Below are 17,587 nucleotides of genomic sequence, written 5' to 3'. Positions count from 1 at the left end.
ATCCCCTCCCCATACCCCACAACACGCCTCGGCGCCCGCCAGGCCCTGCACCCACCGCTGCCCCGGTGCCCCCGGCCCCCACCTGCAGGCCCGCCACCGCACGTCCCCCGGCGCCGCGCATCTCGCTGGTGCCCACCCCGCACCGGGCGGGAAGGAGCGCCGCCCTTTGTGCGGCTCACCCAACCGCTCTGCCCCGCCGCCCCCGCTCCCCGGCCCCGCTCTATGGTACGTGCCGGGAGTGGGCCGGAAGCGGCGGCRGCGGAAGTGCGGGCCGGAACCATAGAGAGCAAGGCTGGGCCGGCGGGAGCGGCGCTGCGCGGAGGTGAGGGGCGGCGGGAGGAGCGGGTTCTGCGGTGGGGCCGGAGCTGGCGTGGGCAGGGGACGAGCCCCGGCCGTGGGCACCCTCTGCTGGCTGTAGCCCCTCWGCGGAGCAGGGACGCTGCTGGGATGGGGCACGAGGTTCCGCTATGGGGCAGGGACGCTGCTGGGTTGGGACATGAGGCCCCGCTGTGGGGCAGAGACCGTGCTATGAAGAAGGGGTGCGTGGTGCTGTGGGGCTGAAGCCTTGTTGTGGGAATGGGGGTCACTTGTCCTGGGCGGGCGTGGGGGGGGGGAGCGTTGCTGCGAAGACGGCTCCGTTACGGGGGAGGCAGGATCGTGCTGCGGTGCCGGATCCCCGCAGAGATGCGGGGTCGGACACTGTGCTGGCTTGTGGAGAGCAAACTGCGACGCGGGGYAAGCCCCTGGCTCGGGATGGGGCCGGGGTTATTCTATAGCATGCTTGTTCGGAGGTCCATGCAGCTGGCCTGACAGCATCGATATGGAGGTGCTGCTTCCTCTCCTGCTGCATACCGGTTGCCAACAGCAAAGAACGTGCTCTCCGCTTGGCCTGTGGATGCGTTTCAGCTTGTTCTGGCAAAAAATCGTAAATAGTTGTGGTGCTCAGTGATTTCCGGCTGTGTAAAGAACAAGACAGTGTAAAACTTGGGGCTTGGTGTCCTAGCTGGAAGCAGCAGCAGATGCTCCTGTGCTTGACCAGCTCCTGGCTGTTTCTTGCCTACATTTTATCATCCCAGTGGCTTACAGAAAGGGAGGGGGTTCCTGCAGCCAGTCTCTGATAACKGGCTAAGCCGATAGCACTGTGTTCAGGATCAAAGTGACTCTCCACAACTCTGAAAAACTTGCAATAAATGGTGGGGACCAGCTTGTGACCTCTGTCCAGAAGGAGTCAGGCTCACGGTCAGCATAGTCTGGGGGAACTGAATGCCACGTRCAGCTGGACCTTGCTGTTAACAGCTACTGGGAGGCCACGGCCAGTCTGCAACAGCATCTGATCAAGCCATAGCAGTACCACAGCACAGCCTGCTGCTCTTCCAGTTAGTGCCAGTGCAGCTGTTGGGGTGTCTGTGCTGGGAGCCTGCTCAGACAGCTGAGCTAGTTGAAAATGGCTCTCTCTCCCCACTTCCCTGGGAGAGATATTACCTCTGGCAGTCTCTGCTAGCTCGATGAGTCTACAACAGAGCTGTGCTGAAATGCAGAAACTCCGTGGCTGGGCCTCTCTGGAGTCTCCAGTGATTTTTATTGTGCTGAATGTTTCATTTTAAAGGTTTTCTCCATATCAAGATGTGGTTTGTTTTCTCTAAGGGAAAGTGTAAATATGGATTAATCTAAGTGCACTGAGGCACATTTCACTTTGAGAACAAAAAGGCCGGGCAATTGTGGGCTGTGCAGTATGTCTCCCACTGCTGTATTGCATTGCTCCATCATCCAGTCCTTTCACCTTCTCTGTCTCTTTTCACACAGGTTAGTTTCTATATCACAGAGACGATGCTGTTGAAAGGAGCTGCTTAACCCCCCGCAATGCCCTTTTCTGACTTTGTCTTAGCGCTGAAGGATAACCCGTACTTTGGGGCCGGGTTTGGCCTCGTGGGGGTGGGCACAGCCCTGGCGTTAGCCCGSAAGGGGGCTCAGTTTGGGCTGGTGGCTTTCAGGCGCCATTTCATGATCACCTTGGAGGTGCCCAGCAAGGATAAGAGCTACCACTGGCTGCTGAGCTGGATCTCACACCACGCCAAGCACACACAGCACCTGAGTGTTGAGACATCATACCTGCAGCATGAAAGTGGACGCATCAGCACCAAGTTTGACTTTGTCCCCAGCCCTGGGAACCATTTCATCTGGTAAGGGAGGGCAGGGGAAGAAGGAAAAGCAGTCTGGGGACTGGCCAGTGTTTTGGCAAGAAAACGCCAATCTGTGTGGCCCGTGTAGGCAAAGGAGAGAATCCTGCCTCTTTCCTATGTYCAGRTTAGGACAGAAGATGAGAAGCCCATATTTGCCAGAGTGAACTGATTTCTTTACCTGAGATGAATTTGCCCCTTGATACATGATATAAGCTGTGCCCTCTGTCYGAGCTCAGCTGAGCAGTAACAGATCCCTGTATGTAGCCAGTCCTCATGTGCCAAGTCAGCAGGGAACACACTGGTTCTGAGATCCCTTTGCTGAGCTTGTCCTCTGCTGTGCCTGATTTGGGGGCAAGGAGGACAGGACTGGCACATCGGGCTGGGAAATGAAAGGCAGCAGCTGAAACTTGCACTCAGTTGAGTGTGGAGGGTGAGCTGTGGCTTGCCCCTGGAGGTGGGTGCAGGCAGGTGTGCTCTGGCCCAGCTCCCCCCAACCTCATCTTCCTGCTCCAGGTATAGGAGGAAGTGGATTCGCATTGAGAGGAACCGGGAGAAGCAGATGATTGACCTGCACACTGGGACCCCTTGGGAATCTGTCACCTTCACTGCGTTAGGCACCAACCGGGAGATCTTCTTCAACATCCTCCAGGAAGGTCTGTAGGGTAGCTCTGTGAGGCCCTGCTGGGAACAACCTGCTCCCTGGAGATACCTGGTTCTTCACAGGAGATCCCTTTCCCCGCCAACCATCCCCTCTGCCTTTTTCTGCAGCCCGGGAGCTGGCTCTGCAGCAGCAAGAAGGAAGGACGATCATGTACACGGCCATGGGAGCAGAGTGGCGGCAGTTTGGCTTCCCCCGCCGGCGCCGCCCCCTCAGCTCCGTGGTGCTGGAGGAAGGTGTGTCAGAGAAGCTGGTCCAGGATGTGAAGGAATTCATCGAGAACCCCAAGTGGTACAGCGAGAGAGGCAAGGCTCTGGYGCAGCGTCCTCCCTACTGTGCCCTGCATGGCTCCTCACCCTTCTGCAGCCACGACTGTGGGGAACTGTCTCACACGCATCTCACTAGCTGAGCTGAGGTGCGGAGATTAGGCCTGGATCTGCAAAGGGGCAAATTCCTCTCAGTTCTATGGGAGTCAGGCCTCGGGGCTCACATACAGTTAAGATCCAGAGGTGCTGCCCATGCCCTGCATTCTTTCCTGTCCTGCAGGCCTGTCCTGGTGAGACTTGAGAGTATATATTACCTTGTCTTTGCTGCAGCTGAGGCCTCTGTTACCACAGCCTTGCAGAAGTCCCTTGTATGTGTGAGCCTGGGTACAAAGCTGTGCTCTCACCTCTGCTGTGTTCAGGCTGTTACCAGCTCTGCAGGTCTTTGCCCCTGCTCCTTAATGTCAAGGGTCCTTAATGTAGATAAGCACAGAGGAGAAAGGAAGGAGTGGGCACTAGCAACGACTGAACCTAGTGTGTGCTGAGGCTGTTGCTCACATCCATATCTGCAGCTTCTCAGTCCTCTGCTGCTGTGACTGCTATAGTCCCATTTCAGCACTTCCCACCGTCCTGCTTCTCAGCCCATCTCTAAGGACAGATGGGGCTCCACTGGCTCTTTGAGCATCCTGCCATGCATAGCAATTAAACAAACTCCTGGGAGGAGGCTTTTTCTGAGCAGATGCTCCAACCTCCAATCCCAGGAGCCACAATGAGCTGTGGAGTGCATTGCTCCTGTGATGCTGCTGTGGGCAGAGGCAGGATGCCAACGGCCTTCCCTGGGAACAGCTGCAGAGAGATTTGTGTTCTTCTTGCCTTCCCCTGCTGCATCCTCTATGCATGCTCGGCATAGCCCTTGTGCTCTGCGGAAGAGAGCTCAGAGCATCCAGCTTGATTTGTCTATGCAGCCAAATTCCCTGCCTGTTTCCACCGGTGGATCTCACTTGTGAGCTCTTCTCGGTGCCCCTAAAGGCAGGCCTTGAGCCTAGAGCAGCTGTTGTTCTGGCTGTGAAGGTGCCTTAGTTGATATCAGTACCTCAGGTCTGTATGGGCAGATGCAGTGATGAAGACTGGGTAATTAGTTGGCGCAGATCCTTCTGAAGCAGCGATCCCCAAAACATGGTTCATGGAAACCACGTTACTGCTGGCTGCAGAACAACCCATGCTACAACCCAAGTTGTAGCTCAGGGTTGTCACCTGTGGCAGGTGGGGGACAGTTAGATGTGCTCTGTTTGTGGCCTTGTGCTGGTTCCTAAAAGGACACTGTGTTCCTAGGGATCCCATACCGAAGAGGCTACCTGTTGTACGGTCCACCTGGCTGCGGAAAAAGCAGCTTCATGTGAGTATTACTGGCTGGGCAGTGGCTTTCCTGCCAGCTGCCTGCTCTGGGAGGCAGCAGTTGATGGGGGTGTATGGATGGATTTGGGTTCAAAATGCAGCCATGCGCTGCCCAGGAATGTGAATTAGAGAGCTGCATCTCCCGCACCGTGTCTGGCATAAATGTTTGCATTGCTGGCACTCAGAGTGGCAGCGTTTCTCCACACCCTTGCTTTGCACAGCCCTGCATAACAACAATGTGCCAAGCAGGCTGATCAGGCTSTGTGGCTTACACGCAGTATCTGATCCCCACTGGGGGAAAGAGGTATATGCCCTCTGCCCTGTGCTGGGCAGGGAGGTTTTGTTCTCCAGCTTCCCCTGCCTCTGTCTGCTCAGGGCTCTCTTGCCCTGATTCACCCCTGTGGTTTGTGTCCTTCCCAGCACAGCCCTGGCTGGGGAGCTGCAGTATAGTATCTGCCTGCTGAGCCTCAGCGACCGCAGCCTCTCCGATGACCGGCTCAATCACCTCCTGAGTGTGGCACCGCAGCAGAGCATCATCCTTCTGGAGGATGTGGATGCTGCCTTTGTCAGTCGGGACCTTGCTGCCGAGAGTGAGCAAATCCCTGTTCCTGGGCTGGGCAAGGGGAGGGAGATTGGCCAGCTGTGTGAGGAAGTGGATTGGGCTCTGGGATCCTTGCAGCCATACCAGTTTCTTGGGGTCCAGTTCAGCAGAGATTGGGAGTGGGCAGCTGTCTTGGTCTTCATGGCCCAAACTGGACCTCATTCAGTTTGGGTTGGGCTATATAATAGGAGCTTTGCGGTCCCTTGTCTTAATAGTACCTCAAGCAAAGGCATTTGTCCTGCTGAGTTCTTCTCAGCGTGACAGAGGGGACAGCATTCCCCCCCATTCACCTTTTGGATTCTCTGGGCTGCCTGTGGACAAGAAAAGTGTATGGGCTCTCAGCCAGCGAGAGGCAGGGGGCCTGCTGAAGGGAAGGAGAGAGTGGAGTACTTGACTTAAGACGGGAGCAGCCAGGCAGCCATTTTGCCAAGCTGTGGTGAGCCTTTGGCTGTGAGGAGGTGGCCTATGAGACCACCCTGGGTGAGTGGCTCGCAGATAGGATCTGAGACATCTCTGTCCACAGACCCCACTGTGTACCAAGGCATGGGGCGCCTGACGTTCAGCGGCCTCCTCAACGCCCTGGATGGCGTGGCCTCCACGGAGGCCAGGATTGTCTTCATGACCACCAACTACGTGGACAGGTCAGAGCTGGCCTATTGGGGGGAGTGGGAAAGGTGGTATGGGGGAAGGCTTGCTCTCTTGGAACCCTTTTCAGGGCTTTATGGAAGGTTATTTGTGCCTTCCAGTCTGAGGTTTGGGGGTTCGTCAGCCAAATAAGGTTTTCCCAATCTGCACGATGCAGATCCAGTGATTCCTAATAGCCCCCTTTGCTGGTCCCTCTGATACTTGCTTGCTGTTAAGACCATACAGTGCTGGTTGCTCCCTTCAGGAGCGGTGTCACCTTCTGCATGCAGAGGTCTTCGGGATTTGGAGTTATACGCCATGAACAAAAAGCTGGTGCCACACGCTGCCCATTCAGTCAACAGGATGCAGCCTTGGCTCCTGACACCCTTGCTGTGCTCAGGAACCCAGTTCGTGGATCTGCCAGAGGCTGCATGGCAGTGGGCTTGGCTCAGTCCAGACCAAATTGGCCTAAGTTGCCTAGTTTGTTCAGAGGCTGCCCACAGGACACCAAGGGGCAGAGCTGGGTCTCAGGACAAACTTGTCCTCCTCAGCAGTTAGCCCTTCCCTAGCTCTGTCCCTTCTTCTGGGTCAACCCAGACCCCCAGAAACAAAGCTGTTCCCCACCATTACCATCCCAGAGCACACAGGACCAGGTAGATAGRATCCTATGCTGGCATGTCCTAGTGTGGAGGGGGCTTCCTGCTAGACTTGTCCTGCAGAGATAGTTTGATTAAATTTTCAAGGCACCCTTTGGCTTTTGAGCAGTTCTCCAGGATAAGAGGTCTCTCTTCAGTGGGGCAAAACACAGCCTGGCCAGAGAAGGCATGCAGAGGTGCTCCTCTGGACTGGCTGGTTGAGGAGGGCTGGGACATCTCTCACTTCTCTGTGCTTCTCAACAGGCTGGACCCAGCCCTGGTGCGGCCTGGGCGTGTGGATCTCAAGCAGTACGTGGGCCATTGCTCCCGCTGGCAGCTTGCCTGTATGTTCCAGCGCTTCTACCCTGAGCAGCCCCCAGCTGCAGCTGACCGTTTTGCAGAGCAGGCGCTGGCAGTCTCTGATCAGATCAGCGCTGCCCAGGTGCAGGGCCACTTCATGCTCTACAAGACAGACCCCAAAGGAGCCATTGAAAATATACGTTCCATCCTGCTGTGACAAGGGATAAGCCTTGCCTGCCGCTCTGTGAGGCCTGGGAACTGCTGGGGCAAGGACTTGACTGTCCTGAGGGTCCTGTGGAGCTGCCCAGGCACACAGGCCAGGTTTTTTTTCATCTCTACCTCACCAAGGCCTTGGCTTTTTATTAAAGCATACAGGGAGTTGGAGCTGCCAGTCCTGCAGCAGGATGAGAGGATCAGCTCTTGCTGCTCCCTGACTTAAGTGTTTGGGTGTTGATATGATGGCTCCACTAGCCAGAGCGCCTTGTCCTGGAATTGTCATAATCTGCCAAGTCTTCTGGGTATAAATCCATAACAAGTCAACCCCTTTGACTTGCATTTTCCTGAGGCAAGGCATTGCAGTGCTGCCATGCTGAAGAGAGCTGCAGATCTGTAAAGAGAGGTCTTCAGCAGATTAGTCTTCACTGTCTTGTGAATGTTCTCTGTGAAGTGTACAACATGGCTGTTTGCTCTTGGATCTTGTTTGCTTTTGTGTGCATGCCACCAAGTGACAATTTTGTCCCCTTGCTTGTTAGTTGCCTCATGGTCCAAATCCTGGCCCAAAGCCCTTTCCAGCTTCAACAGGTGGGAACAGCACTGCTCCAGGCACTTCTTGGAGCTGTCTGAGGCCTGGATCTTTGCTCCAGAGGGCATCCGGCTTGTCCTCAGAGGCTGCGTTTCTGAGGGTGCAGCTCCTAGTGTAACGATGGACTGGTGCTGGAAGGAGAGATCAAACCAAAGGATTGATCAGGTCTGGGACCTTGGGTCCTCCTGGGACCATATTCTTGTCTGGGGGTTGCCTGCCAGCAGGGCTGTTAGGGTGGTACCGCACCCAGGAACCTGGGCGGACCCTGTGCCCTTTCAGAGGGGATTTTACTTGACGTGTGCTGCTGGTTTGGGTTTCCTCTCTCCCTCCAGCACAGGGCTGCTGCCGGTCTGGCCTGGGCACTGTGCTGGAGCGTGCTTTGTGCTTAAAGCTGAGMAAACTGTGAGCCTTGAAGTCTGCTGTGCGTGAGGGCGAAGGAGAGTCTGCCACAGTCAGTAGTGCAAAGCCAGAGCTGTTTCAGGAAAAGCAAAACAACTCCCAAGAGACAGCTTGCTCTCAGGCTGCTGGCTGTGGCACCCCGGGGTGCGGTTGTATGGGCATCCTTCCTGAGTGAGCGTGGTTTGTTAGTAGCCCCCTAAGAGGAGGTGGAGGGGAGGACATGGGGCTCTGAAATGCAATGCGGGAGGGGAGGCCTCATCCAGGCAGCTCACTTTTCATGGCCTGGTTTCAGTGCTCGGGGTGGTAGCGTTGCCGTCACATCCCAGSCAAGCTGGGAGCCAGAGGAGGTTTGTAGGGCAGAGGCAGCACTTGCACAGGAGCTGCGGGCACGGGAAGGGAGCGTGGGCTGGGGGGAGCCCCCATCCTGGCTGCCCGCCGGGAGGCCGCGGCTCGCTGCCTTTTGCTCCCCAGCCACGCTGAGGGGACACAGCCCCTGGAGCGAGGGGCCTGTTTGCTCCCAGCCTGGCAGTGACTGATGGATTCCGTGACAAAACAAACTGCAGTAGCGTAGAAGCGCCCAGGCTGCAGCTCCAAAATAGAGATGTTTCCACAAGCAACAGCACGCGTGTGCGAGTTGTTTCACTGAAGACAGCGTCCCACAGCTGCGCTGGGAACAGCCTCAACCCAGGAGCCTTCCACACAGCACTAGACGGGAGGGGGCTGTCCAAACGCTGGGGGAGCGTTTTGGGGGGTGGGCAGGGTTTTAGGAGGCGTCTTTCATATGCCGGCTGTGCCTGTCTCCTGCTGGGTGCCCAGGCCCAGCAGACAGCTGTGCTGGGGAGCCTCCCGCAACCGAGTCCGAGAGCAGGGCCGAAAGGGTTGATCCTGCTGCCGTAAGGGAGTTTCCAGTGACTCAGGCTGGCTTCTACAGGTGGTAGGAGGGACGGCGTCCGGAGCCACAGACCAGGAGCAGTCAGCACCTTCACCAGCCCATAAAGCAAGCTCGAGAACGAACGTGGAGGASGGGCTCTCCTTGGGACACACGGACAAGCAGAGGCAGGGTGGGTGAAGGGCTAGAGAGAACAGAGCCTGGATCTAGCCTCTGGCACACATCGTTCAGGCCCTGCAGCCACAGAGCAGAGTTGTACCCAGCCTGGCTGCGAGATGGCAAGAGCAGGCTCACACCAAGCATTACAGTTCAGACTTGCTCTCCAGAGCATGACTGCTGTTGGCATCTTTCCCCCAAACACTGCCTGCGTTTGCTCACATTGCCTCCCACCTCTTTCCGCAATGCTGAGGAGCAAAACTGGCCAGTTAACTCCTGGCAAACAGCAAGGGCGTGAGCCAACAGTTTGGTGGGGCGGTGATGTGGTGAAGGAGACAGGCACGCAGATCCCCCAGCCCGTCACCATACAAGAGCCCAGGCAGCAATGTCAGTCACTCTGCTTGCTTTTAATAGTGTTAATACTACAGACACGGCCAGTGCCTTTCCACCCAGCGCCCGTCGGCTTTTGCCAGTTAAGCCTCACAACAGCCCTGTGAGGCAGGTCAGCATTGGCACCCCCCAGCCCAGGAACAGGGATGCAGGCAGACACCAAACGAAGACCCTCAGGTTCCCATTCCTCCCCCATCCCAAATCCCCACCCTAGACAGGCATGGGCAAAGGAGCCAGGCAAAGGCTCCCTTCCAGAGCTCTCTGCTACTCTCGGGTGCAGGAGGGGATGCATCAGGCTGGGATGAGGGCAGGCAGATCACAGCCCCGATATCTCCCACATTGCCCCAAAATCTTCTTTGAGCCAGGGCCAAGTTCCTCTCTGCCTGCCAGCCTGCCCTGCCCTTGGCCATCTTGGYAGCTGTTAGCTGCTGCTGCCAAGCTTTTTCTGGGGCTTGTTTTGTTTAACCCAAATTCTCTTCCACACAGTTGAAAGACTTCCTCTGCTCCAGGTTGACAACAGTGTGTCAGAAAGCTGAGGGCCCTTTCTGAATCCCTGCAAACAGAAATACCCTCCTGCCCTCCAACAGGTTTGGCATTTGATTGTTTGAAATTACCCARGTCCCCGCTCACTGGGATTTCCATGGCTGCCTTCCCATATTCCCAGACACATGRCACAACAGCTTTCCAGCTGAGGAGACACTGAATCCAGATCTCTGGAGGAAGCAAAGCAGCTTTAGCTACAGCTGCTGCAAAGGGCAGAGATCTTTGTGTTTCCTTCAGGACATGATCAAACCTATTTTTTGGAGCACACGAATTTCACATGTAAAGGCAGAAGGCAGCAAAACAGCACCAATGTCAGTTGAAGCTTTCACCTTCCCTTTTCACCCAAATGGCCATTCATCCACAAACAGGCTGGAACAAGAACAGAGCAGCTCTAAAGAAAAAAAAATGAGGACATGTTTCAGGGGGTCAGTGATTAGGTTTTGAGCCCTGGTCCCCAGCAGGACATACTGTTTAACTCTCAGACCTGCAAGCCCAAGATGGGCAGTACAGGCTCAGACTGAGGAAAGGGGTTTAAAAAAAAGCTCATTAGTATTAACATGCTGGAAAGCAGGACGAAAATAGGCCTATGTTTGAAATTTAAACAAGGAAGATTCCTCCCCCTAAAAAAGAAACCAACCAACCATTAGGTAGCCAGTTAAAGCAGCAGCAGCAGGAAAAGGCCAGGAGGGAAGAGAGCAGGGCAGGCAGGCGGACCATTCAAGAAAAGGCTTCTGTGCACTGCTTACATGAGAAAGGATTTGAAAGGCAAAGTGAGGCAAATGAGAAGCAAATGCTCTCCCAGCCTGGAGAAAAGTGTTGATTTCCTAGTGATTGCACTGGAAGCCATGGTAAATCCAAAGCACGGTGATTTCTGCACTGCTCAAAGAATGCTCAGCAAGAGGAAGACGAACATAACAGCCTCCATYAGAGCCAAAAAGGTGCGCGCAGGGGCACAAGGCACAAACAAGTGTGAAGGAATCAGTATGATTTGGGTTGACTAGACAGTTTACACTGAACCAGGCAAAACTGGGAGCAGGAGAGCTCCTGTGGCACCCAGGAGTGCTCAGGGGAAGATCTTTGCTCTGGATCTGAGTGTAGGGAGACATCAGCACATGGGAAATGGTGGTCACACTTTAACTAGAGACCAACACTGGAGATCAGTTAAAAAATAAATAAATAAATAAAAAGAGGGGCAGTAGAGAATACAAAGAAAACAGGTTTGAAAGAAAACCCAATGCATTAATTTTGTAGCAATGTCCCACTCTGGAGACTTGGGATCTCCCATCATGTCTTCAGAATGGGACATGGTTTAAATCTGTGAAACACCAGTAGAAGGAACTGCACCAGGAACATGTTAGTATGAAAAGCAAATCCCCATTTCTTTAAAGCAAGAGCAGCATGAAGAGAAGATGAAAGGAGGTAAGAAAATTCAAAGTACTGGAACCTGTCTTCACTCTGGGCCTCTGAGTTCCAAAAGACAGCCTAGGCTTAGAAAAGGATCCTAACAGAAATACACAGGACACAGAGCAGAACGCTTTTCCCAAGTCTCTCCAGTGCAGCCACTGCCTGTGAACAGGTAGCTGAAGGACCCTGCAGAAGCTCCAGCTAAATTCAGACTTTTTGGGGGAGCAGGAGCCAACCCAAAGCCTTACTCACTGCACAGCCCTGCCAATGTGCTGGCTTAGAACTAACTTAACTACTTTGGCTGCTATAGGGAAGTGTCCTGTTGTACAAAGGACTTTCCTGGGCTGTCTGGCCAAGCCTATCACCTGAGCAGAGGTCAGGGCTGGGGGAGAAGCAACGTCATCTCCAAGGAACTGCAGGTTGAGAACATACTCTGAAAATCATTTGGGGATGCAGTAAGCTGAGGTCCAGGCTGCTGCCCTAGTACAACCTTTTTGTCTGGGGCCACCATGCTGTACATGGACACTTGGTTCCAGGGAAGGTGCCACGGTAGGCTTTGGCTCTGCTGTGGCACTCTGATGGGCCTGATCGCTTTGCTCTGCAGGCACTGACTTTTTTGGCAGTTCATGCATGGTGGCAGCTGGTCTCTGATCAAGCCTTCCCCTGCCCTCTGCATCCTCTGAGACTAAGGTTGCCATGACTGTCGGGAGTCAGTTTCTCCACCACTGGTGATATCTCACACCAGATATCCACAACAGTATGCTTCACTCTGCACATATGCCTCAGAGACACTACCTTGCCCAAGCTGTGCCCCATGCCTACTGCCTCCAAGCTACACAGTAGAGATCCAGGGTGGGCCTCCTCCTTTCCAAGCGGTATGGCATCTGCTTGCTACTGCTCCACCACAGCCTTCACCGTTCTCCCCCAAAACAGCCCTTCCCTCCCCTAGCCCAGCCCCTCACCAATCCTGCTAGGAGCCGCTCTCCTTTTCAAGGAAATGGGCTTCTCGACGTCCACCAGGCCTGAACGCTCCTCGCCCTCTTGGTGCTCTAGGGTAGGAGCCGCGCTCCTGCATCCTGGACCTCTCCCACCTCCCGCAATCCCAGGGCCTGTAGTGGCCTTGCCAGCTGGGGGATGCTCTATGGTCACTGCGGTTAAGTGCTGGATTCTCCTCATTGCCCTGGGCCTCAGCCCCCTGCTCCGGAGTCCATCTCCCCACATCATGGTAATCTTCTTTTAAGTCTGATATCCCCATTACTACCGAGGAATCTTCAGGGCTCAACTGCTTTCTTTCAGGCAGGACTGCAGTCCTGTTTCTGCTGTGAGGCTTTGGAAACTCCTGGCTGTGCCTCCCACCAGATCTTTGGCTCCTCTCCTCCCTCCACTCTGGTCTCCGGCTGAAGCCCTTGGAGCCCCTGGAGCCGTGAAGCAGATGACAGGGTTCCTCTGCTGCTCCCTGCGCATTGCTGCACAGCTGCCTGCTCTGGCCTCTGAGGCCCAGCCTCTCCCCTCTGTGCTTCTCTCGCTTGCTCTGTTGCTCCCTAGGCATAGCTTGTCTCTCTGGCTGCCTGGCTTCTGCCCTGGCCTCTGGAGAACTGGCTGGTTCCGGAGCCAAGGGCTGGCAGGGTGGCTGGGGTGAATCCACAGCACTTGCAGTCACCAGTGGCTCAGAAGCAGAGGCTGTTTGGCCGGGATCAGCAGTAGCTGGAGACTGAAAGAAAGAAGCCAGTGGTAAAGAAAGGGACAAGGTAGCCCCACAGCAGATGTTAGCGCTGGGCCTAGCAGCCCAGGGACCCCCTTGCCAACACGGAGCTCAGTAACACTCTGCYCCCAGTGCCGTACCGCCTGGAGGCTGATGAAGTAACGATTCCTCTCTGCTTCAGGGTCAATAATGCCCCCCTTTTCYTGTTGTCTCTTGAAGATTAAGCGCAGTTCTTCTTGGTGCTGCAGTGTCTTGGCATCTGGTCGGTATGGCTCCTGAGTGGCAAAGAGCAAGAGGAGGAGGAKAAGGGAGATTCTCAACACCTAGCATGGGCAGGCAGCTGGCAGTACTAATAGTGTCTCCCCAAACCAACCTCTGATCACACAGCACCCAGGCAACCTGTTTCTGTTCACCACATACTATCAGCTAGGCCTACAGATCTATGTGAAATCCCTAGATGGAGGCAGAGCACACTAATGCAGAGACACTGTTCCCTGCACTGACTGCCCTGGGACCTCCTGCTTTGGAGGGGGAAGCACTAGGCTAAGTCAGAGACCACAGAATGCAATGTATGAGGCACGATCACCTACACGACTAACCATGTCCCAGTATGTGCAGGAGCACATTTAAGGAAAGCCATAGTTATTTCCTTAGAGCCCTAAAGAGGGTCCATGCAGGCCCTTCTGCAGAACCACTTTCCTCCCAGCACATTTGCTTGTCCAAGTGGGCAGGACCAATGATGCTACACATCTTTGCCTTTTTCCACAAGACTGTGTTATCTACACAGGCAGATTTAACCAGAGCTCCTTACATTCCTTCTGTCCTATCACCCCTGAAGTTGGATTCTTTCTGGCAAGGCCCCTTCCCACAGCAGAGAAGCTGTAGTGGTCCCCTCTAAGATGTGCACATGAGATAGAACTTGTGCTTTTGTCTGTTTTTCTAGAGTCACTGGCAGTGCACATGAACAAGCCCAGACAATAAGCTCTCTTCCCAGGGCTTGGTGGCTATGCACAGACACACCTTGGCTTCTCTGCACATCTCTATATGTGAAGAACATGGGATACAGCATCTCATACTATGATTTACCGGAAGAAAATTCAGTGTTAAACAACTACAACTGCTCTTTGTGAGCATGTCAAACAGACAGCAGATGCCCTGCTAGATTCTGTGAACTACTGTTTGGATGGACTGTCTAGAAAGATATGAAGGACTACAGCACATGTACATTTGTTCATTTTAACACCTCCAATTCAAGCCACCCAGAGAGCAGATACAGCCAGGCAGATGAGACCCTGTCTCTTACCAGTGGGTGCTGCGGGGGCGGCGCTGCCTTGAGAGCACAAAGATCATAGACGAGGGTTTCCCGGCAGACAGGGCACTGCACACCGACTTCCTGCAGGGAGGGGAGAGTTGATACCAATCCCAAGCTCTGACCCAGCCCACAAACTTCTGGATAATCCCCTGCCTGGAAGTGAAACAGGGTAGCCTTTTTCAGCTGACCACAAGCACTCTCCTGGCAGAGCAGAGAGATTATAGCACTGTGAAAACAGCCTGGCCTGGCTGGCTGTTACAAATGCTGGAGATCACATTTATCTTGCTGGGAAGCCTTGCAAACCCCTGGAGTTACAGGATTAAGRAAGGAGCTCACCTTTCCTTTGAAAACATTTCCAAGTCTTATGGTTCCAGAATTCTAAGAATGTAACAGACTCCTCTGGTCCCTCACACGCTGGGCACTGACCCAGAAATCCTATAAGCTAACTGCTGAAGTACTAAAAATCACCCAGTAATTTTGGTTGGAAAGGGCTCCTGGAAGTCACTTGGTCCAGTCCCCATTCTGATTTCTGTCCATGGGCATGACACTGACCGTGCTGCACAAAGCTGCTGGACCCAACAAGCCCTTGCTCTATGCCTCCAAGAGCAGTGACACAGAAGTCATGGGGGCCGGTGCAGTGGGTTCAGGGAGGAAGCCCAGGGCCCAATACCTGTTTGGGGGAAGGTGCCAGGTGCTGCTCTCTCTCCTCCTGCTGCATGAGGACCTCCTCTTCCATGTGCTGGGCATAGCGGGCCAGGCAGTGGGAGTGGAAGTAGTGGTAACACTGGGTCTTTGTGAAGGCTTCTCTCTCCTGTAGGAGACAGAGGGCAGTTTTAACAGGTTTCTGAGCACAGCGCTGTGCAGCCTCCCCAGCTGAAGCAGGTTTTCACTCTAGTGTCAGCATCGGCAGCAGGGAACCAGTGTTTTTGCTGGCACTGAACCACATAACCTCTTTCACTGGGTTTGTCTCCTCCTCAGTTCTTATGGAGGCACTTCACCCAAATCTGAGAGTCAGAAGCATTCCTAATAGCAAGCTGCAAGGTTTTTGTGACTGTTTTCTCTGCACATGTTCCTGTGTGAGCAGATCTCTTCCTACCTGATGTAGTCTCTCCCATAGACAGGAATCACCTCTCTTTGCAGCCTGGACAAGATAAGCTGCCTGGTCCCAACAGACTGCAGCATCTGCAAGGATGCATTTCAGTCTCYTCTGACTGCCTGTGCCACGAACTCCAGGAAGGGTTTCATCAACATGGGGAGACTAGGACACACCAGCAGCTACGCACAGACTCCATTAATTTCCTTAGAGACTGTCTGGCATCACTGACCACCCCTACATCCTGTTTCTGTAGAAACTTATCTTCAGGTTGACATGGAGGGCAGAATCTGTTGCTTTAGGATGGTACCTGTTAATAACTTTGCCTACAGGCCAGAGTAGCAGGGGTTGAGACACACATTCCTACCTGGAATCCATAGAGGCAGATCACGCACTGGCCATGGGGAATGTTGTTATCAGTGAGAATCTCTTTCCCCTTCTGTGGGAGAAGGAGAAAAGCAAACACTTCACTCAGTGGCCTCTCATGGGCCCAAGCTCAAGGCTGTGTCACCCTCAGGAAGTCGCTCCGAGGAGAACAGTATCAGTGGCTGGCTGGCCACTCACCCAAACTCCCCTAACTCTCACCTCGATCAGCTCATACAACACCTCTGTCCCCAGCCTGGCTTCAGCAACATGTCCTAGAGTCTGTGAAATCCTAGGGCAAAGAATAAGAAACCCTTAATGCAAGTGTAGACATATCTTTATACTCTCCCACATACCTGTCACCTCACTGTGATGACAAGTCAAAGAAAAATTGACCACACAGGAAGCCACTGGGCTTCAGGCTTTACCTAAAGCACTGGACAGACACACACRCTTACACGTATTCATGTGCTTTTCTAGCACCTCACAAGCCAGTGCCCAGGACAACTTTGTCCTCAGAAGAGGCACAAGAGCAGGTTTGCAGACTACCCCRGCTTGAGCTCATCCAGAAACACTTCAGATTTGGCGATGCTCAGGCTTCATTTTCTGACAGAGTGACTTAAGGCAGGTCTGCCAGAGTCCCGTGCTGCCAGCAGGCATCAGGCTCTCCGTGCACACATCGCACTGCACAGCGAACAGGAGTGCACACACAAGAGGCTGCTTGAGCACCAGCACTCAGTCTGGTCCCATCTCTGCCAAAGCAGGATCAACGTCTTTGGAGGCCCAAGAGATTTACATTACGTTTCATTGCAGAKCACAGCAGAACAACCCATATAGAGAGTTAATCTTTCACTGTCAGTGAATTCAGTGTCAGTGGCTCACATGTGATTTAAGACAAGAAGACTTAGTGTCCTGTAACCATTCTGGGTTAGGGGATCCACAAAAACTTGAGAAAAGACTTTTTAAGCACTAAAACGCTGCGCATTGTCTCCCTCCCATCTCTCCAAAGCCGAGTTTCATCCTCTTCCTTCCCCTCCCCTCTCCCCAGGACTCACTTCTGAAGTTGCTCGTCTGACAGCCCCCGCGGGTTCCTGATGGCGATTTCCGGAGCTTTGTCGGGATACTGGAAAACACAAAAGCAAAGCGGAAGGCGCAGAGGCGAGGCGTGGGGCGGCGGCGGCGGGGAGGGGAGGGGAGAGGCGGGGAGGGGGCCCTACCTGCGGCGGCACCGAGAGCACCAGGGTGAAGCGCACGTACTGCGAGTCCTGGTCCTCGCCCGTGGCCGGGTGCAGGGTGATGCAGAGCTCCCAGGGCTCCGACCTACGGGGGCAGGGGCTGAGGTGAGGCCCGGCGCCGGGGCGCCGCCGCGGGGCCCGGCCCGGCTCGGGCCGCGCTACGGTACCTGCTGCCGCCGCGGGCCACCCGCAGCTCCTCCAGGTAGATGGACTCCAGCACCTCCACCTCGGACGGCAGCGCCCTGCGGGGGGACGGGCGTGAGGCGGGGGCCCGGGGGACCCGGCCGCACCGCGGGAGACGGAGACGGGCCGGGCCCGCCGGGAGCCCGGGGAGGGGGGGGGAGGAAGCGGGGGCCGCGGCGCCGCCGTTACCAGTCGGCCGCCTCTGCCTCGTCGCCGGCCGCCGCCATCTTGCCGCGCGACCCGGAAGCGGAAGGGCGGCCGCGGCGGTTGCCAGGCGACGCGGCGGCGGCCTGCTGGGGGCGGCGGCGGCGGCGGGTCTCGGCACGGGCGGCCGTGGGGTCGGCGTTAACGGCGCCGGGCGGCGGTGGCGCCTCCCGTCGGCGGCTGGGCGGCTCCGTGGGGCGGCGCGGCGGGTCCGGTGGGTGCCTGTGGGGCGGCGCGGCGCGGCGGGTCCCGGGGA

At 55.2% G+C, this 17,587-nt stretch overlaps 4 protein-coding genes across 7 annotated transcripts in view; 2 read left to right on the top strand and 2 right to left on the bottom strand.

The window, feature by feature from the left end:
• Positions 1 to 240, bottom strand: part of ZNF142 (zinc finger protein 142) — an 11,968-nt gene extending 11,728 nt beyond the window's left edge. For both annotated transcript variants that reach the window (XM_085310942.1, XM_085310943.1), the window contains exon 1: positions 83 to 240. The gene's annotated coding sequence lies outside the window, so the exon portion shown is untranslated. The remainder of the gene's footprint in view (positions 1 to 82) is intronic.
• A 37-nt stretch (positions 241 to 277) lies between these two features.
• On the top strand, positions 278 to 7,350 carry BCS1L (BCS1 ubiquinol-cytochrome c reductase complex chaperone). Of its 2 annotated transcripts, none has more exons than XM_085310956.1 (8): positions 278 to 322; positions 1,804 to 2,180; positions 2,694 to 2,833; positions 2,949 to 3,143; positions 4,434 to 4,497; positions 4,917 to 5,086; positions 5,621 to 5,738; positions 6,621 to 7,350. In XM_085310956.1, the coding sequence occupies exons 2-8, from the start codon at positions 1,861 to 1,863 to the stop codon at positions 6,871 to 6,873; spliced, it is 1,260 nt and encodes a 419-aa protein (XP_085167082.1). In that variant the 5' UTR covers positions 278 to 322; positions 1,804 to 1,860; the 3' UTR covers positions 6,874 to 7,350. The 2 variants fall into 2 exon arrangements, with proteins under 2 accessions (XP_085167082.1, XP_085167083.1); XM_085310957.1 differs by lacking the exon at positions 278 to 322 and adding an exon at positions 333 to 539.
• Positions 7,351 to 9,288: 1,938 nt separating this feature from the next.
• Positions 9,289 to 17,363, bottom strand: RNF25 (ring finger protein 25). Of its 2 annotated transcripts, none has more exons than XM_085310952.1 (10): positions 17,317 to 17,363; positions 17,112 to 17,186; positions 16,927 to 17,029; positions 16,765 to 16,832; positions 15,932 to 16,001; positions 15,714 to 15,785; positions 14,924 to 15,064; positions 14,245 to 14,406; positions 13,082 to 13,216; positions 9,289 to 12,950 (listed from the first exon to the last, which is right to left on the bottom strand). In XM_085310952.1, the coding sequence occupies exons 1-10, from the start codon at positions 17,352 to 17,354 to the stop codon at positions 12,210 to 12,212; spliced, it is 1,605 nt and encodes a 534-aa protein (XP_085167078.1). In that variant the 5' UTR covers positions 17,355 to 17,363; the 3' UTR covers positions 9,289 to 12,209. The 2 variants fall into 2 exon arrangements, with proteins under 2 accessions (XP_085167078.1, XP_085167079.1); XM_085310953.1 differs by having other exon boundaries at positions 14,245 to 14,334.
• A 43-nt stretch (positions 17,364 to 17,406) lies between these two features.
• STK36 (serine/threonine kinase 36) overlaps positions 17,407 to 17,587 on the top strand; it is a 14,452-nt gene continuing 14,271 nt past the window's right edge. Inside the window, exon 1 of the mRNA XM_085310944.1 lies at positions 17,407 to 17,545. The gene's annotated coding sequence lies outside the window, so the exon portion shown is untranslated. The remainder of the gene's footprint in view (positions 17,546 to 17,587) is intronic.

The sequence above is a fragment of the Rhea americana genome, unplaced genomic scaffold (assembly GCF_003343005.1).
Source record: "Rhea americana isolate MKP2758 unplaced genomic scaffold, rheAme1 scaffold_33, whole genome shotgun sequence".
Lineage (NCBI taxonomy): Eukaryota > Metazoa > Chordata > Aves > Rheiformes > Rheidae > Rhea > Rhea americana.
The sequence above is the reverse complement of the archived record's forward strand: the minus strand, read 5'-3'. Positions and strand labels throughout refer to the sequence as shown.